Genomic DNA, 16,185 nt, shown 5'->3' on the forward strand with positions numbered 1-16,185 from the left:
AAAATAACCAAATACACAAAAAAGTCATCTTTTCCACTCAGGCTCGGAACAAAGAATAGCAGCTCTGAAGAATAACAGCTGCAGAGGGCAGAGCATAGTGATGCATGCGTGTCACACCGGACGCTTATGTAAATCCAGCCTCTCATTTCAGATAAAACAAAAAAAAAAGAACCAAACAAACAACAACTGTGGGTTGTTTTGGCAACAAGTTGTGTAAAAGTGGAGGCGAATGTCAGATCGACATCAGCGTGGAGTCATGATTGGATGTAAACAGTCGTAAGACTTTTTTTTTTTTTATCTCCGAGTTCAGCGCAAGTTGAAACCTGAAAAAAGCCACCATTCAGAAAGTTTACATACCCACAGCCTCCCACTCGCCACGCTCAGCGTGTAGTCAAGTATTTTCAGCTGGATTTTATTGGGAGAACACGGTGTGGCGATTTGACCCTTCGCTTACCTCACATGTCCCGCCTCCTGCCTGTCATAAAGCCTGACTTCCCAGAGCCCGTGGAGGATTTGGTTGTGGTATTGTGGCTGACATGAAAACATGAGGGACTGCTCACAGCAGCAGTTTGAGTAGAAAATCAGTGTCAGTCCTGCCGCTCTGACCGACATGTCTTTCCCACGTTTCAAAAAAAGGGAAAGAAATGCTTCAGAAGCACAAAGGCTGCGACAGCTGAGGGCTTTTAGAGGTTTTCTGTCATATGACAAAATTATGTCATTCTATTAATGCTAAATCTTCACAATCTCTCCTCACTCTTCCTGCCTCCTATCTCTTCTCTGCTTCATTTGCTCAAGTGTCTGAAATCTTTCCACGGCTGTTTTGGTTGATTTTGGTCACCAGCTTTGAAGTTATTTATAATCTGTGGCGCCGAGCCTGGAGCTCCAAAAAAGCGTCTTACAAATGTCGCCACAGTGGAGGTCTGAGTAGTGGCGGATGATTGCTCAACTAGCATTTTTATGCCTCTATTCCAAGGAAGAAACATTTGCGGGGGGGAATATGTTTTTTCAATCAGAAACGGGAAAGAAATGAAGCAGCCGGCTGAAAATAGAGCCGCTCTTCTATTATAGTGTTACATTCAGAAATATAGCTGCAGGGAAAAAGCTTCACTGCCACACAGTTTAATATCCGCATCCAGGAATCGCTTCCACAGATTTTGCCCCCTCCCCCACTCTGCCACACTTCCACTTCCCAACATTTAAATAATTGTGTTCATTCTTAATTATTTGAACCCCCTTTTAGTGCTTTGGTAGCTCATGTAAAAGTGGCGTTTGAGTAAAGCCAGCTGGAGTCAACACAGGGGGAAAAAAGTCCACTGCAGCACCATCTCTGAATCATCTGCTCTCTTCAAATAGTTTTTTTCTTTCCTTTCTAACCACATTTGTCTAAATGTGTGGCTCATGCATAATCATTCTAAATCTTTAGCCAGCACTAGGATGTTCTTTTAAATATCAGACACTGCAAAGGGTTAAAGAAAAAAGCTCCTCTCTTCTGCATGTCGTAAATCGAGTATGACACGTTCCTGGCTCGATGGTGACACTTGGTGGTGACTTGGCATCACTACGGAGAGACAAGATGCTTCTTGTCGTCGAAATTTGAAGTCGAATGTGAAGAATTAAGCGCGTTGTTAAAGGTGTAGAAGAAACGGTGATATGTTCAGGTTTAATGGGGAAAAGCATTTGAATATATTGTCCACTGTGTATGGGATAATCCTACTTATCTCAGTGGGAATCATTCCTGGCTCTCTGCTGCCCTCTGGATAAAGGATGAGAGGCAGAGTGTGCAGCACATGTGACTCTGCAGCCAGCGGCCTCTAGAGTCCAACAGCAAACACTAAAGCTGGAGGGGTTTGACCTGAGTGGGATTTAAACACTGAGACAAAAACGTCTCCCCATGCTTTGCTGCTTTTTCCCAAAACCTTTTTTTTATGATCTTGAACATACTTGAATTAGATATTTTCATCGCCTAAAAGAGTTATAAGTGCATATCTTTGTATATTCAGTCCTACCAGAGGTCCTGTCATGTTTAGCACAACACTGGACATCAAAACCTCAATTATTGAATTTAAATAAAATTTTATCTTGATTTTATTTGCTTGTAGGCAGAGCTCTCTAAAGCTTCTGTCTCACCTTCAGATTTAGATATTTAGAATTCAGTGACGCTGATTCAGTTTTATCTAGCTGAAGGACCGATGCATCTGTCCGTCCAATGAAAGAGTCGCTACTCCTCTCAGGATATTGGTCCAATTTTAGTGAAGTGAGATACATTTGACTTTGATGTCACTGTTAGTGTAAAGCTGCTTCTCAAAAATCATTTGTCATTGTCACTGGATTTGAACTTTCATTAGTTTGTGCAAAACAGCCCAGAAGGCAAGAAAAGATCCCCCCCCCCCCTCGTACAGGCACATTACAATAACCTGTGAACTGTGATGGATCATGATGAAGTAACACGTCACTGACATATTGTAAAAATGAGTATTTTTAGATGCATCTGTTTCTTGTTTAGTTATTAAAATGAAGATCATACATAGACTTGGAGAGGCTGTTACCTTTTTGCATGCAGAGTGGTCAGAAATCACCCACAGGCAGAGCTGATAGCAGCGTCGGTGTCAATAAAATCTTATCCATGTCCATCCCCGGGGCTGTTTATTTTTCATCCCATAAAAACAATAAATTATTAAAATATTCTGAGTTCAGAAAGTTTGATCTACACTATAAGTCAAAGTTTGCAGAAGTCAGTGCAGTTCAGATGGATAAAAGCTGAATATAAGACAAAACAAACGATATTAAAACATAACCAAAAATATACAATAATAAGCTCTTTAAAATAAATTCAAAGGACATAACATCAAATAAATGACAGTGAAATATCAGCTCTACAAGTAGAAAAGAAGTAGAGTGAAATAAATTGAGAACAATCAGAGCGTACTGGAAATAATAAACTAAAAACACATCAATAAATAAAATAAATGTATAAGGATAATAAAAACATAAAATAAAATAAAAGGTACCATCATCCAAAATGTCAGTAAATAAATATAAAGCAATAAAAAATGCTGGTTAAAAACAGTTTAAAGTTGAAAAGTCTGTCTCCTGGTGTTTCATAGGGCAGACATGTCAGGCTGTATTCAGAGTGTAGTCATGTTTGTACATCAGCTAAAACTAATAAATTCACTGTGACCATCGAGAACAAATGTAAGTGTGTAAATGAATCTAAATGTAATTACATTGTTACTCCTTTAAATATAATACAATTTAACAGAGTGTTTTTCCAGTGTCCTGATTGGTGGGGATTGTTTCATGTCGTCATCTTCAGTTCGCATCTCTGTGGCGTGCGACCGTCCTCGGTCAGGGCAGATGGGCTCTAATCTGCAGATAAAACTGATGCTGATGATTGGACAGCTAAACGAGTAATTAAGCTGCTGATTTTGGACTGTAGTGCAGATTATTGTTCACTGGAAAGACAATTAACAAGCGCTCGTATTCTTTCTCTCTGCTCCCTTCTTGCCTCTTTTTTAGTTTATTCACACAACAAGTGTCACATATTGCCAACAAAAAAATTTAATTAAACTGGCAAAAGTAACACATGAACAATTAACGAATGGCACCATAAAAATGTTGCACTGGCAGGGATTCTAATAACCGATAACAAATTAAGAGGCAGTATGATTTTTAGTTATGTAATAAGATCTAATATAAATATCTGAGACACAAAAAAGGAAGTTCAGAGAAAAAGCATCTCTGAAGAACTCAAATAGTCTGCTTCATCTGGAAGTTTACATTGTGATAAACGCTACCATGAAAACATCATCAGTGCTCATGTCATGTTTGTGTATCTGTGTCCTGTCCACACTTTAACGTGGCGAGAACAGCCTGCAGGCTAATGTCACAGTCCGCTGTCAGTAGCTGTTTAATGATCCTGGTGCTGTGACTCATCTTAATCTCAGTGTGCGACCCTCTGTTTTATATGTTACACACAAAAAAAGTGATTTTCATGTCAGTTTTCCGGGTGGCACGAGCAAATTTACATGTGAGAAAGAGTTCTGATGGCAAATGTTGTACTTTAATTCTCATGAGCTTTTTATTTCCAGTATGATGATTAAGACAATTTTTAAGGGATGCCAGAATATAGCTGACATTACTGAAACTTGATTTATTTTGTAAGGAACCGTGTGGATTCATGTATATTATATATAACATGTTCCTGCAACTAGAAGCTCACTAACTCACTAATCTGTCCAGGTACTCCACTTCTCATCCTGTAGAAACTGTGATGGGCTTCAGCTGATAACTGGAAGATTGATTATAGATGGGTATCTTAGCTGACAAGCTAATCATTTGATCTGAGATAACCAACATTTTCTTTCGCTTCCAGGTGGTCAGGCAGTGCCTCAGGACCTGTCACCCCCTTCTACCTGCCCTCCGGCCCCCCCTGGACCTCCAGCCGGCACCAACGGCAACAGCGACATCATGGTGAACTTTGACCCTGACCCGGCGGACCTAGCGTTGTCCAGCGTGCCAGGCCAGGAGGCATTTGACCCACGGCGGCACCGCTTCACGGAGGACGAGCTGAAACCTCAGCCGATGATCAAGAAGGCCCGCAAGATGCTGGTTCCTGACGAGCAGAAGGTACTACATCTCCCACAATCCTTTTGTTTCCTTTACGTCCAAATTCACTACAGGAAAGGATTTTTAAAGCTATTTGGGGAAAGAAAATGCTCCGCTGCTTGCTGTGTTTCTAATTTAATGGCTAGTAAAATAAGATAAGATAAGATAAGATAAGATAACCTTTATTAGTCCCACACGTGGGAAATTTGTTTTGTCACAGCAGGAAGTGGACAGTGCAAAAGTTATGAGGCAAAAATTAGAATACAATAAGAATAAATACAGTACACAACTGTACAGAATAGAATAAAATAAAATACTATATACAGTAGAATAAAATAAAATAAATATACAATAAGATAAAAATAGAATACAAATACAAATACTATATACAACTGAGTAAAAATACAACGATGACAGAAAGGATTATTGCACTTAGTATTATTGCATATGTATGGATGTGTGTGCTTGATCAGTTAAAGTCTTTATTATGGAGTCTGACAGCAGTGGGGAGGAAAGACCTGCGAAATCTCTCCGTCCCACACCGTGGGTGCCGCAGTCTCCCACTGAAGGAGCTGCTCAGTGCTGTCACAGTCTGCTGCATGGGGTGGGAGATGTTGTCCATCAGGGATGACAGCTTAGCCGCCGTTCTCCTGTCACTCACCACCTCCACTGGGTCCAGAGGGCATCCTAGAACAGAGCTGGCCCTTCGGATCACCCTGTTCAGTCTCTTCCTGTCCCCAGCAGAGATGCTGCCGCCCCAGCAGACCACGCCATAAAAGATAGCAGAAGCCACAACAGAGTCATAGAATTTCTTCAGGAGTGGGCCCTCCACTCCAAACGACCTGAGTCTCCGCAGCAGGTACAGCCTGCTCTGCCCTTTCCTGTAGAGGGCGTCTGAGTTATGAGTCCAGTCCAGTCTATTGTTCAGATGAACACCAAGGTACCTGTAGCTGTCCACAGCCTCAATGTCCATACCTTGGATGTTCAGTGGTTGCAGTGGAGAATGCTTGTGCCTGCGGAAGTCTACCACCAGCTCCTTGGTTTTACTGGCGTTGATCTGGAGGTAGTTCAGCTGGCACCAGTCCACAAAGTCTTGGGTCAGACCTCTGTACTCCTTGTCGTCCCCATCAGTGATGAGGCCGACTATTGCAGAGTCATCAGAGAACTTCTGCAGGAAGCACTGGGTGGAATTGTGGGAGAAGTCTGCAGTGTAGATGGTGAAGAGGAACGGAGCCAGAACCGTTCCCTGTGGGGCCCCCGTACTGCAGACGACCCTGTCCGACACACAGCCCTGAGTCCTCACATACTGTGGTCGGTCGGTGAGGTAGTCCAGGATCCAGGTAGTGAGGTGATGGTCCACTCCAGAGTTCACCAGCTTGTCCTTTAGAACCGAGGGAAGAATGGTGTTGAAGGCACTGGAGAAATCAAAGAACATGATTCTCACAGTGCTTCCAGCGGTCTCCAGGTGAGCGAGGGAACGATGTAGGAGGTGAATGACGGCATCATCCGCTCCAATGCCAGGCTGGTAGGCAAACTGAAGTGGGTCCAGTGATGAGCTTATTAGGCGCCGAAGCTGAGCCAGGACCAACCGCTCCAGGGTCTTCATCAGGTGGGATGTCAGAGCCACCGGCCTGTAGCTGTTGTGGTCCTTGGGGCGTGAAGTCTTTGGCACTGGTACAACACAGGAGGTTTTCCAGAGCTGTGGGACTCTTCCCAACCTCAGGCTCAGGTTGAAGAGGTGCTCCATCACCCCACACAGTTGGTCCGCGCAGGACCTGACGACCCTCGAGCTGATGCCATCTGGACCCGCTGCCTTCTTGCCATTAATCCTCCTCAGTTCCCTCCTAACCTGGGTGGTTGAGAGAGACAGGCTGGAGCCTTGTGTTGAGTGTGTATTGGATGCTGTTGTTGGGGGTGGGGGGGAGTGAGCAGGGTGAATAGAGGAGGTGTGAAGTGTCTGAGGTGGAACAGCAGCAGTGGGGGTGGGTGAGTCTGCAGCCGATGTTGCAGACTGCCTCATGGCTGAATCAAATCTGTTGAAGAAATGATTCAGTTCATTTGCCCATCTCACATCCCTCCCAGGCAGAGAGTTCTGCTGTTTGTGGCCCGAGATGGTTCTGAGGCCTCTCCAGACTTCACCAACGTTGTTTTGTTGAAGCTGGTTCTCCATCTTCTGCCTGTAGCTCTCCTTCCCATTCCTTATCAGTCCCCTCAGCTCTCTCTGCACCCTTTTCAACTCCTCTTTGTCTCTGGATTTGAAGGCCCTCCTCTTCTGCTTGAGGACGGTTTTAATTTCTGGGGTAATCCAAGTTTTGTTGTTTGAGAAACACCGTACAGTCCTGGTAGGTACAGTGTTATCCACACAGAAGTTTATATAGTCAGTAATGCATGTAGTAAGGCTGTCGATGTCCTCACCGTGGTCATCACAAATCACCTCCCACACAGTCGACTCAAAACAATCCTTAAGAGCCTCCTCGCTCTCCTCTGACCATCTCTGTACTGTGCGGGTGGCTGGTGGCTCGCTGCGCACTAAGGGCTCATACACAGGGACAAGGTGCACCAGGTTGTGATCAGATCTGCCCAGGGGAGGGAGAGGTGATGAACTGTATGCCTCTTCTGCATTGGCATACAGTAAGTCCAGTGTTTTATTGACTCTGGTTGGGCAGGTCACATACTGGGTGAAGGTGGGCAGTGTGGAGTCCAGTGAGGCATGATTGAAGTCCCCTGATATTATGAGAAGGGCTCTCGGTGATTGTGTATAAATATATATATATCCATAATGGACCAGTTTCCCGTTTTAAATTTAGTTGTAGAGTCTACTTTTTAAAAATCTACTTGCAATTTCAAAATTGTTTTTGCAGCACAAGAACGCAATTTTAATTGTATTCAAAAATAGAGTTTGGGATAAATTATTTTATAAGATGAAATGAGTAAAATCAAATTAAATACTTAAAATAAAATAAAATAAAAATTAAAAATAAGGCCCACTAGTAAATCTCAGGTGTTGTAAAGGTACCTAAAGATAAAACCTGCATAAAGATTCACATATAGCTCAGCAGAAGGTCACATTTTCCTTTAGTATCTGTCTTAAATAGAAGCCACAGCCACGTTGTTTCATTTTAAACTCTAAACTTCATCATAACAAAAGGCCACGGCTCTGACAGCTCCTGTGCGGAGTGGAAAAAAAAAAAACAAAGGGAGCGTGACGCCCACTGGTATTGATGCCTCCTGACGGGAATCCTGAAATATTTTGTACTCAGCTCATTGCACACTAGGAAAGTCTCTGATCAATGGCTCGTGCTTTCATAGTTCAGTGCGGAGCAGCTGCAGCTCCCGAGGCGTTTATAATTTATGGAGAGATGGAGGCGCTCACCTTGCTCTGTTCAGCCGTTGCCGGTTTTATAAATCATATATAGGAAGGTTGGAAAAATGATCTCCGGCCAGAGTTAAAGATGAAGTTGAGAACGGCTTCTCATAAACGAGCTTTAATATTCCGCTCTACGGTTAAGATTTATCTGCTCTCATGAGCAGGAAAGTCTGGCTTGGATTAAAAGTTATGAAATAATCCAGGATCTAATTAGTGTTTATATTTACACAAATCAGAAAGCAGCAATATTCCCAAGATCTCTTTAAAAATGTTGCAGAGGGATACAATAATAGCTGTGTTTAATTGTGGAATGATGCTAACTTTAACCAGATGTTAAAGATCCTTATTAAAGCTCTCCATGAAGGCAGTGAAGCATGTGGGCTTGCTTCCCGGCATAAATCTTTCAGATAGATATCTCTACGAGGTTGTATTCTCAGATTGACCTCCTATTTTGCTCTATGGGTCCCAAAGTTTAACACAACATCAGGGCTGCTTCCAGTCTTCTTCTTGTGAGACTTTCATTGGCCAACAAATTCCTTTCCTGGCAAAAAGTCCCCAAAGTAACGTTGCAGGCTTTTGTGGGGCCGGAGGTCATGTCCGCGGCGTATTTATTCATTCGGCTGAGGCGCTCGGCAGGTCAGAAGAGAGCTGCATTAGGAATGACATGCCTCATAAAAAGTTATTGATAATGTTTTCACAAGCACTTACTGGTGTTTTCCGTCAAACTGATTCCTTTTGTAGTCATTGCAAGATGAATATTATTGGTCTTTTGTGTATGCAGATCAGTATATTGCTAGATGTCTATGCGTCTATGTGTGAAAAGGTGTTTTAATATAAGAAATTAAGAGTTAGAGTAGCTTATCTTACACCGTGACCTGCAGGCAATAAAAAGCACAGAAAAGCTGTTGTTGGTAATTCTAACTGCAGTTTAAAGGAGTATTTCATATATATATATATATACATATATATACATATATATATATATATATACATATATATATATATATATATATATATATATATATATATATATATATATATATATATATATATATATATATATGTGTGTGTGTGTATATAAACCACAGCTATCCTAAACTACTTTCTTCACTCTGTAAATCTGTTTAATGAATGTTCATCTTCTCTAAGCTGCCATAGCAAACATTTACTGCTGAGAAGCAGTAAATGCTAACCCCTGAAACATTTTAATTTATCTAGTGCAGCTACAAGCTTTAGGATAAGATAAGATAAGATAAGATAAGATAAGATAAGATAAGATAAGATAAGATAACCTTTATTAGTCCCACACGTGGGAAATTTGTTTTGTCACAGCAGGAAGTGGACAGTGCAAAAGTTATGAGGCAAAAATTAGAATACAATAAGAATAAATACAGTACACAACTGTACAGAATAGAATAAAATAAAATACTATATACAGTAGAATAAAATAAAAATAAATATACAATAAGATAAAAATAGAATACAAATACAAATACTATATACAACTGAGTAAAAATACAACGATGACAGAAAGGATTATTGCACTTAGTATTATTGCATATGTATGGATGTGTGTGCTTGATCAGTTAAAGTCTTTATTATGGAGTCTGACAGCAGTGGGGAGGAAAGACCTGCGAAATCTCTCCGTCCCACACCGTGGGTGCCGCAGATAAGAAGTATAGCACTTTTTATGTGGTATACGTCACACCTGTGTTTGGGATGTTTTATGCTTTTGAATCCAACCACAGTCTGCTGCTCATAACTGAGTGTCATCATGGTGACATTATAAAAATGGCAGTCATAGTTTTGTTATTTTGTACCTGTGACTATTCAGCTGTTTCCACCTTTCGTTCCTTTCTCCCATTTTTGACACCCTCATCAAATGACTGAACCTTCTCATCCCACTCTCTCCTCTTCTTTTGTTTTTTTGTTTTTTTTTCTTCTTCTCTCCTCCCTCCACCTTCCTCCCCACACACCCCAACATACCACACCGCCGCCGCCGACAGGATGAGAAATACTGGAGCCGGCGAGTGAAAAACAACGAGGCGGCGAAGCGCTCGCGGGACGCCCGGCGACTGAAGGAGAACCAGATCTCAGTGCGCGCGGCCTTCCTGGAGCGAGAGAACGCCGCCCTTCGCCAGGAGGTGGCTGACATGAGGAAAGAGCTGGTCCGCTGCAGGAACATCATCAACAAGTACGAGAGCCGGCACGGAGACTTGTGAGGAGACGGACGGAGGCGGAAAAGGCGGGAGGGGCATCGGAGATGAGACAAGGGTACAAGGCAACCCAGCAACAGCAGCACTTTAGTTGAAGTGGCGAGTCGGGGGTGGGGGGAGGCTGACGTAGATCTGCAGTAAGCACCGTGCGACACCGGGCGCAAACGCCACAAGCGTCTTTTAGCGCGCGCGCTGTGCTTCAGGATGTCATGACAGGAAAGCACAGCGGCGCCACAGTTTATTTTCCGAGTTTGACTCTGTAGATGCTGCTTTGCTGAATCCACACACCGTACTGTATCACCACCTCGTGACACCTCGGCAGCTTTACCCTTGGTGCTGTGCTTACGCCCGGTGCCGCATGGCGTTTTTGCAGGTAGTGCGTTTCCATCCGCCGCTCTGGCCAGTTCAAACAGGGTGTTGAATTCACAATATGCCAGTGAAATCTCACTTTTTAAGCTCAAGGCATGGACACAAGCCAGAAGAGGTCAGATGTGTAATTTTTTGTTTTCTATAAATAGGAAAAAAAGAAAACATGTATATTTTTGAACTGGGCAGGAAAGCAAGACTAGTCCAGCAAAGAGGAGGACGGGGGGAGGAAGAAGAGCAGGGCTTTCGTCAATAACGCAAAGAGATTTTGACATAGGATTATTGTATATTTTTCTATTAGCAGAGGTATTTAGGAGGAGGATTTTGGAGATAATCTTTTGTATATTTTATATATGGGGCGGGAGGGGCTGTTAGCTGGACAGTCACGGGGCCACATAAAGCGCTTTTCCTCCCAGCTGTTTATTGCTAAACAACAAATAATCTATTTTCAAATTTACAGAGCTGGTTAGTCAGAGGAAGAGGTGTAACAGAGAATGTATCACGGTCGAATCAGGTATTTCACACAGCGTGAGACAAGGCGAGGTATTTTAGACTGTTTTCGGCGCTGAAGGGGGGAGGAGGAGGGTGGGCGGAGGCAGGAAGAAGGCAAAACAACAAAAAAATTGTATAGTTTAAAGAAAATCTTTGTGTTTGTTTTCTCTGTGAGCTCGTTCAAGCACTTCAGTTTTTATCTTCTATTTGATTCCGTGTCTGATTCTGACATAAATCGAGGGGCTTTTATTTTTCTTTTTGAAGCTGAAGGAGGAAATAATAATTAGCCATCCGAACAGCTGGATGTGAGCAGATGTGCGAGGATAAGTAAAAGGAGAGATTTTCGCTGGCGGGTTTGCGTTTTATTTCGGTGAATGTGTCTTGCTCACATGTAAACGCACACACACTGACAAACACTTTTAACCATCACGCAACATGATTGCTTTCGGTTTCTTTACTCATCAATCATGTCTAGGTGCAAAAATTGAATACTAACTGGTTTAAGGTTGATCTGCCCAGATCGAACAGTGACTGAAACCTTCAGCCACACACACACACACACACACACACACACACACACACACACACACACACACACACACACACACACACACACTCCTCACCAAGGTTTTAACCCTTATTGTTGTTGTTGTTGATGTTGTTAAGGACTTTTATGGTGCTGATCTAATCTGATCCTCGACCTGACACACACACACACACACACACACACACACACACACACACACACACACACACACACACACACACACACACACACACACACACACACCTTCTCAAACACAGTACTGAACTGCCTATACCCTTTCTTTGTCTTTATTCCTTATTCTTTATTTTTTCTCTCTTTTTGTTGCATATTGTATTGATGAATCATATATTTAGATTTTCACACACATACTTGTCTATACCTCTCCTTCAAACTTTACCCAATGAGAAAGAGAAATGCACCCTACTGCTACTGTACCATACAACTGTACTATTGACTATTAAACTATTCTCTCACTAGATATATATGTGTATATGATATATGCTTGAATTATGTGATTATAGTTGTAATATACATAATTGAATATATTTCAGAGAAAACTCATTGGAATCATTTTGTCAGTTTTTTCTCAGGTGTTGTCTGAGGTATTAAATATGCATATTAAAAAATAAGAAACACTAAAAAAATCTTTGATCCGATCACAGGATTTGTGGATTGGTTTGTTATTATTATTTTTATTTTTTTGGTTGTATTTTACATTTGCTGTATGAATTTATTGTTATGATTCCGTTTTAGCCCGTTTTTGTTACTAAGTCACCAGCATGGGATAGAAACTCCACAGACTAACTGTAGTTGGCTAAGCCTCGCTCCCCTGTTGCTACGCCTGTCACACTTTGCATTCTACAGTAAAGTTTAACCGAGGGGGTTTTGCATAAAACCTTCTGGTTTCAGAGAGTTATTTTGACACCACCATCTAAATACATATGAGAGGTCCATAACTGTAAGTGGTAGAAACTCCAGTCCAATCCAAAAAGAACTGCTTCAAAAGACTGGTGACTACCACCCAAAATAGGGTTAAAAACACTATTTTTCCTCCACAGTCATAGACGGTATAAAAGAGTAACGTAGCTACTCAGATATCATCAATATATACTGTTGTGTGAAGCCTCCTGATGAGTGTTTTCGCCATCTTGGTGCTTTGTAACCAGGTGTGATGACAAGATGCCGATTGCAGTCTAAAACTGCCGGTCAGTCACAAGCCAGTAGCCAATGAGTGTGCCCCATGTAGTCATTTCAAAAACACATTGTGATTAAAATTAACAGAATTTAAAAAAAACAAAAACATTTTATTCTCCATAACTGAGTGGTAAACTTTAGAGAGATGTTTTCCTGTAGACTTTAATCGGACCAAAGCTATTGCCATCTAGTGGCCTTTAGATAGAATGCAGGATTTTGGATAATTCTGCATTAGCTACTTTTTCCAACATGGAAGCTACATCCGTCTTATATAATGTCTATGCACACAGCAAAAGAAGTTCTGAAACTGTGTTTCGAATGCCATTTAATTAAATGTAATACATTTCTGAACACCATGTTTCCTCCCTGTAAAATTAAAGCAGAAAAACTTAAATTCTGGGAGATTAATTAGCTGTAGCTAATATCAACCTAGCTAACAGCTTGTTAACATTAAAACGAAGCTGAAATGAAACTGGTACTTCTGGAAACTTCTTTTTCAGGGGTAAGAAAACCTAAAATCCCAGTCTGACAGTTTTAACTATAAAATAGGTCAAACTAACTGAAACTAAAAACAATACAAATTTACCCAAGTGTAGGCCTGTGACATTAGCTGATTTAATGTTCGCCTCCTACTATACAAAAGATTACTGTTGTAATACTGGAATGTGTCCAGTGAAAAGTTTGAGACGCTAATGTGCAGCCATCACCTTAAAAATAGACAACAGCACCAAGTAATTAACTTGAATTAAAATGTTTTTCCTTCTTTATGAGCTAAATGCCAAGATTAATGATTTTTAGCAGGATTATACTCTGGTTTTATTCGTAAATATTTTTATAGAATTTTATCACCATTTTCTCATCATCTGATGACATCTGATCAGAGTGGGCAGGACTCATAAGGGATCATTTTGTGCAGATGAAAAATCATATGACCTGCAAAATGCCCATTCTGAACCTGGAGCAGGAAGTCAATAACCTTATTGTGATGGCTGTTATATCCGACTGAAGCTTTAGGTTTTGCTGAGCCAGATAACGCAACAAACCCTGGATGTGTTGAACTCTAGTTCCTAGTTCCTCCCTCCTGTTTAGACCAAATATGAGCACACACCCCTTGAAATTCAAGTAGCCCAGCCAGTCTAGACTATTTTAGTGTGTCTAAAAAAAAACCCCACAGCATCTGCTAATTTCCTCCATATTTAATTTAATTCCTCAAAGGCAATTAAAAACTCTTCAAATGTTTGTTTCACTATACTAAGAACTCAAAAATTTGACAGGCTGAATTCGCTACATGTGCTAGGCTGTGATTGGACAGTGACTGAATGGGGGAGGGGCTTAGCTGACTGTTATATAGAACTGTTTTAATTTACAGAGAGCACTGAAACCTTAGCTCTTGTTACCTGCTATACAGTCACACTTGCAAGTATTATGATTGTTCTTGATATTTCTTTTGTTGTTTTATGCAACAGCTTTTTTTCTTCAGGTGATTTTAGCCTGACATAACTATATTTTCATTCCCAAGGCCGACTTTCACATATCCCATGAGCCTGTTTGCTGCTGGCCTCATCCACAAAGACTTAATCAAGCCACAGGTGTTTAATGGGAGTTGTAGGTCTAGCTTTGATATACAGTATGTACTGTATGTTTTCCTTTCCCTTGTCTTCTTTTTTGGGGGGAACATGTTTAAACCTGAGACACAAACTTTTGAATTTAGATCCCTGGAAGAAACTCAGAGCTTCTTACACTTCCATCAGTTGTTGGAAGAAGGAAGTCATCTTTTTTTCTTTTGATATCTTGGATTTGGGGATTTCTTCACAGACCTTTCTGAAACTTTTTGACAGTGCTATTTTTCTATGTAACTGTGTTGTTTTGCGTGGTACAACTTTTTCTGGCGGGTGTTTGAGGCCTGCTCTTCATGTGGCAGCAGTGACAGTCTGCTGCTGTGTGATAAAACGGCATTGCGGGTAATAATGACAACAATAACGATGATGATAACAATAATGTACACAGCCTTGTTATTTCTTCTTCAACTTTGTGGATTCTCAGCTAACTTCCTCTTGTTGTGACTGACTGTTATAAACTGCAAATCCCATGAGCTCGACACTACCCCGGCTCCTCACCAGTATTGTGTGCTGTCCACAGGGATGATGGCATATGTGGTCTTTTTCCCCCTCCAAACACGAATAAAGGCTAATCCTTATTCACCAATAGCGATCTTCTGGTGTCTTGCTGTACAATCTAAAAAGCATGTACAAACCAGCTAGCAACCATGTTAGCAGTAGTTGATGGTCATGTGTGAAGTGACAGCATCTGAAGGGTCGCCACCTGCTGTACAAAACATTGCTGTGGAAGAAACCCTATAGGAGTATTCAAAGGAATTATTAGTTCCTGGTAGCTGACACTTTTTTTTTTAATTTACAGTGTGTTTATTGGTTTTAAATGTAAAAAAAATTATATGATTCTTTTTGATAGAAAATCTTCATAATCAACAATCAAATGAACCAGCTAGCCATCAATCCACCTTACACCAACTTTCCTTAAGTGTCAAATGTAGATGAATCCACCCCACCAACCACCACCAAAAAAAGAGCATGTATTATTCTTGATCTTCATTAGGAACTCCAACCACTGACTAAATGAGGAAGGTATGAAAGTGGCCTCCCCCAGATAGGTTGTATATAGTAAAGACATGTACTTGTATAATAAAATCTGCTGGAGACACCTTTTACATGTGGTGGACTTCAAAATTCTTGACATAAAAAAAATGAAGCTCTGTAATGTTTTACATTGTAAGAAGGTGCATTTTAAACCCAAACTAACTTTTTACCTTTGAACAAACATTCTGCTTGACAAGCTTGTTTTGATGTTCATGACTTAAAAGTAGAATCACTCTCTTTATATTTCAGGAGGGCTTATGCGGCTTGTATCTGAAGGTAGGAACAATCAACCAGTGTGATCACTTAGATGGAGCACTTGATGAAAGTTAAAGATATCGAGACACACGCCGACTCTTGTGTTTTGAACTTTTCGTGGCATTTGTTCATAATGGAAGAATATAATTGAAGAGTTCCTCTGCTTTAAAACACCCACCAAATAATATCAACTCTCCAGTCTAAGTGCTGTATTTTTAAAAACAAATGTGTTTTGCCTTGTAGAGTAAACTCTCATGGTGGAAAAGCTGGAAAGGGGTGAGAAACAGTATTGGCTTAGTCTCTTCATGGTATTATTTATTTTCTAATATTTTTTTACATGATAACAAAAGCTTTAAATCAGGGCTGTCCAACTCCAGTCCTCTAGAGCTACCATCCTGCAGCTTTTAGAAGCATCCTTGTTCCGACACACCTGAATCAAATGAATGGCTTGTTACCAGGCCATTGCCTAAATTGATGGCTGAAGAGGTA

The 16,185-nt window shown here is 41.1% G+C and overlaps 2 protein-coding genes across 2 annotated transcripts in view; one reads left to right on the forward strand and one right to left on the reverse strand.

The window, feature by feature from the left end:
• The window catches only part of dbpa (D site albumin promoter binding protein a), a 39,918-nt gene extending 28,082 nt beyond the window's left edge, over positions 1-11,836 (forward strand). The window contains exons 4-5 of the mRNA XM_080863927.1: positions 4,373-4,626; positions 9,979-11,836. Of these exons, the coding sequence (XP_080720053.1) occupies positions 4,373-4,626; positions 9,979-10,194 (470 nt within the window). The 3' untranslated portion in view covers positions 10,195-11,836. The remainder of the gene's footprint in view (positions 1-4,372; positions 4,627-9,978) is intronic.
• LOC308384455 (uncharacterized protein) overlaps positions 1-16,185 on the reverse strand; it is a gene marked incomplete at its 3' end in the record, with an annotated part of 118,078 nt that overhangs the window by 49,332 nt on the left and 52,561 nt on the right. The window lies entirely within an intron of this gene.

The sequence above is a fragment of the Rhamphochromis sp. 'chilingali' genome (assembly GCF_963969265.1).
Source record: "Rhamphochromis sp. 'chilingali' genome assembly, chromosome: 17".
Classification (NCBI taxonomy): domain Eukaryota; kingdom Metazoa; phylum Chordata; class Actinopteri; order Cichliformes; family Cichlidae; genus Rhamphochromis; species Rhamphochromis sp. 'chilingali'.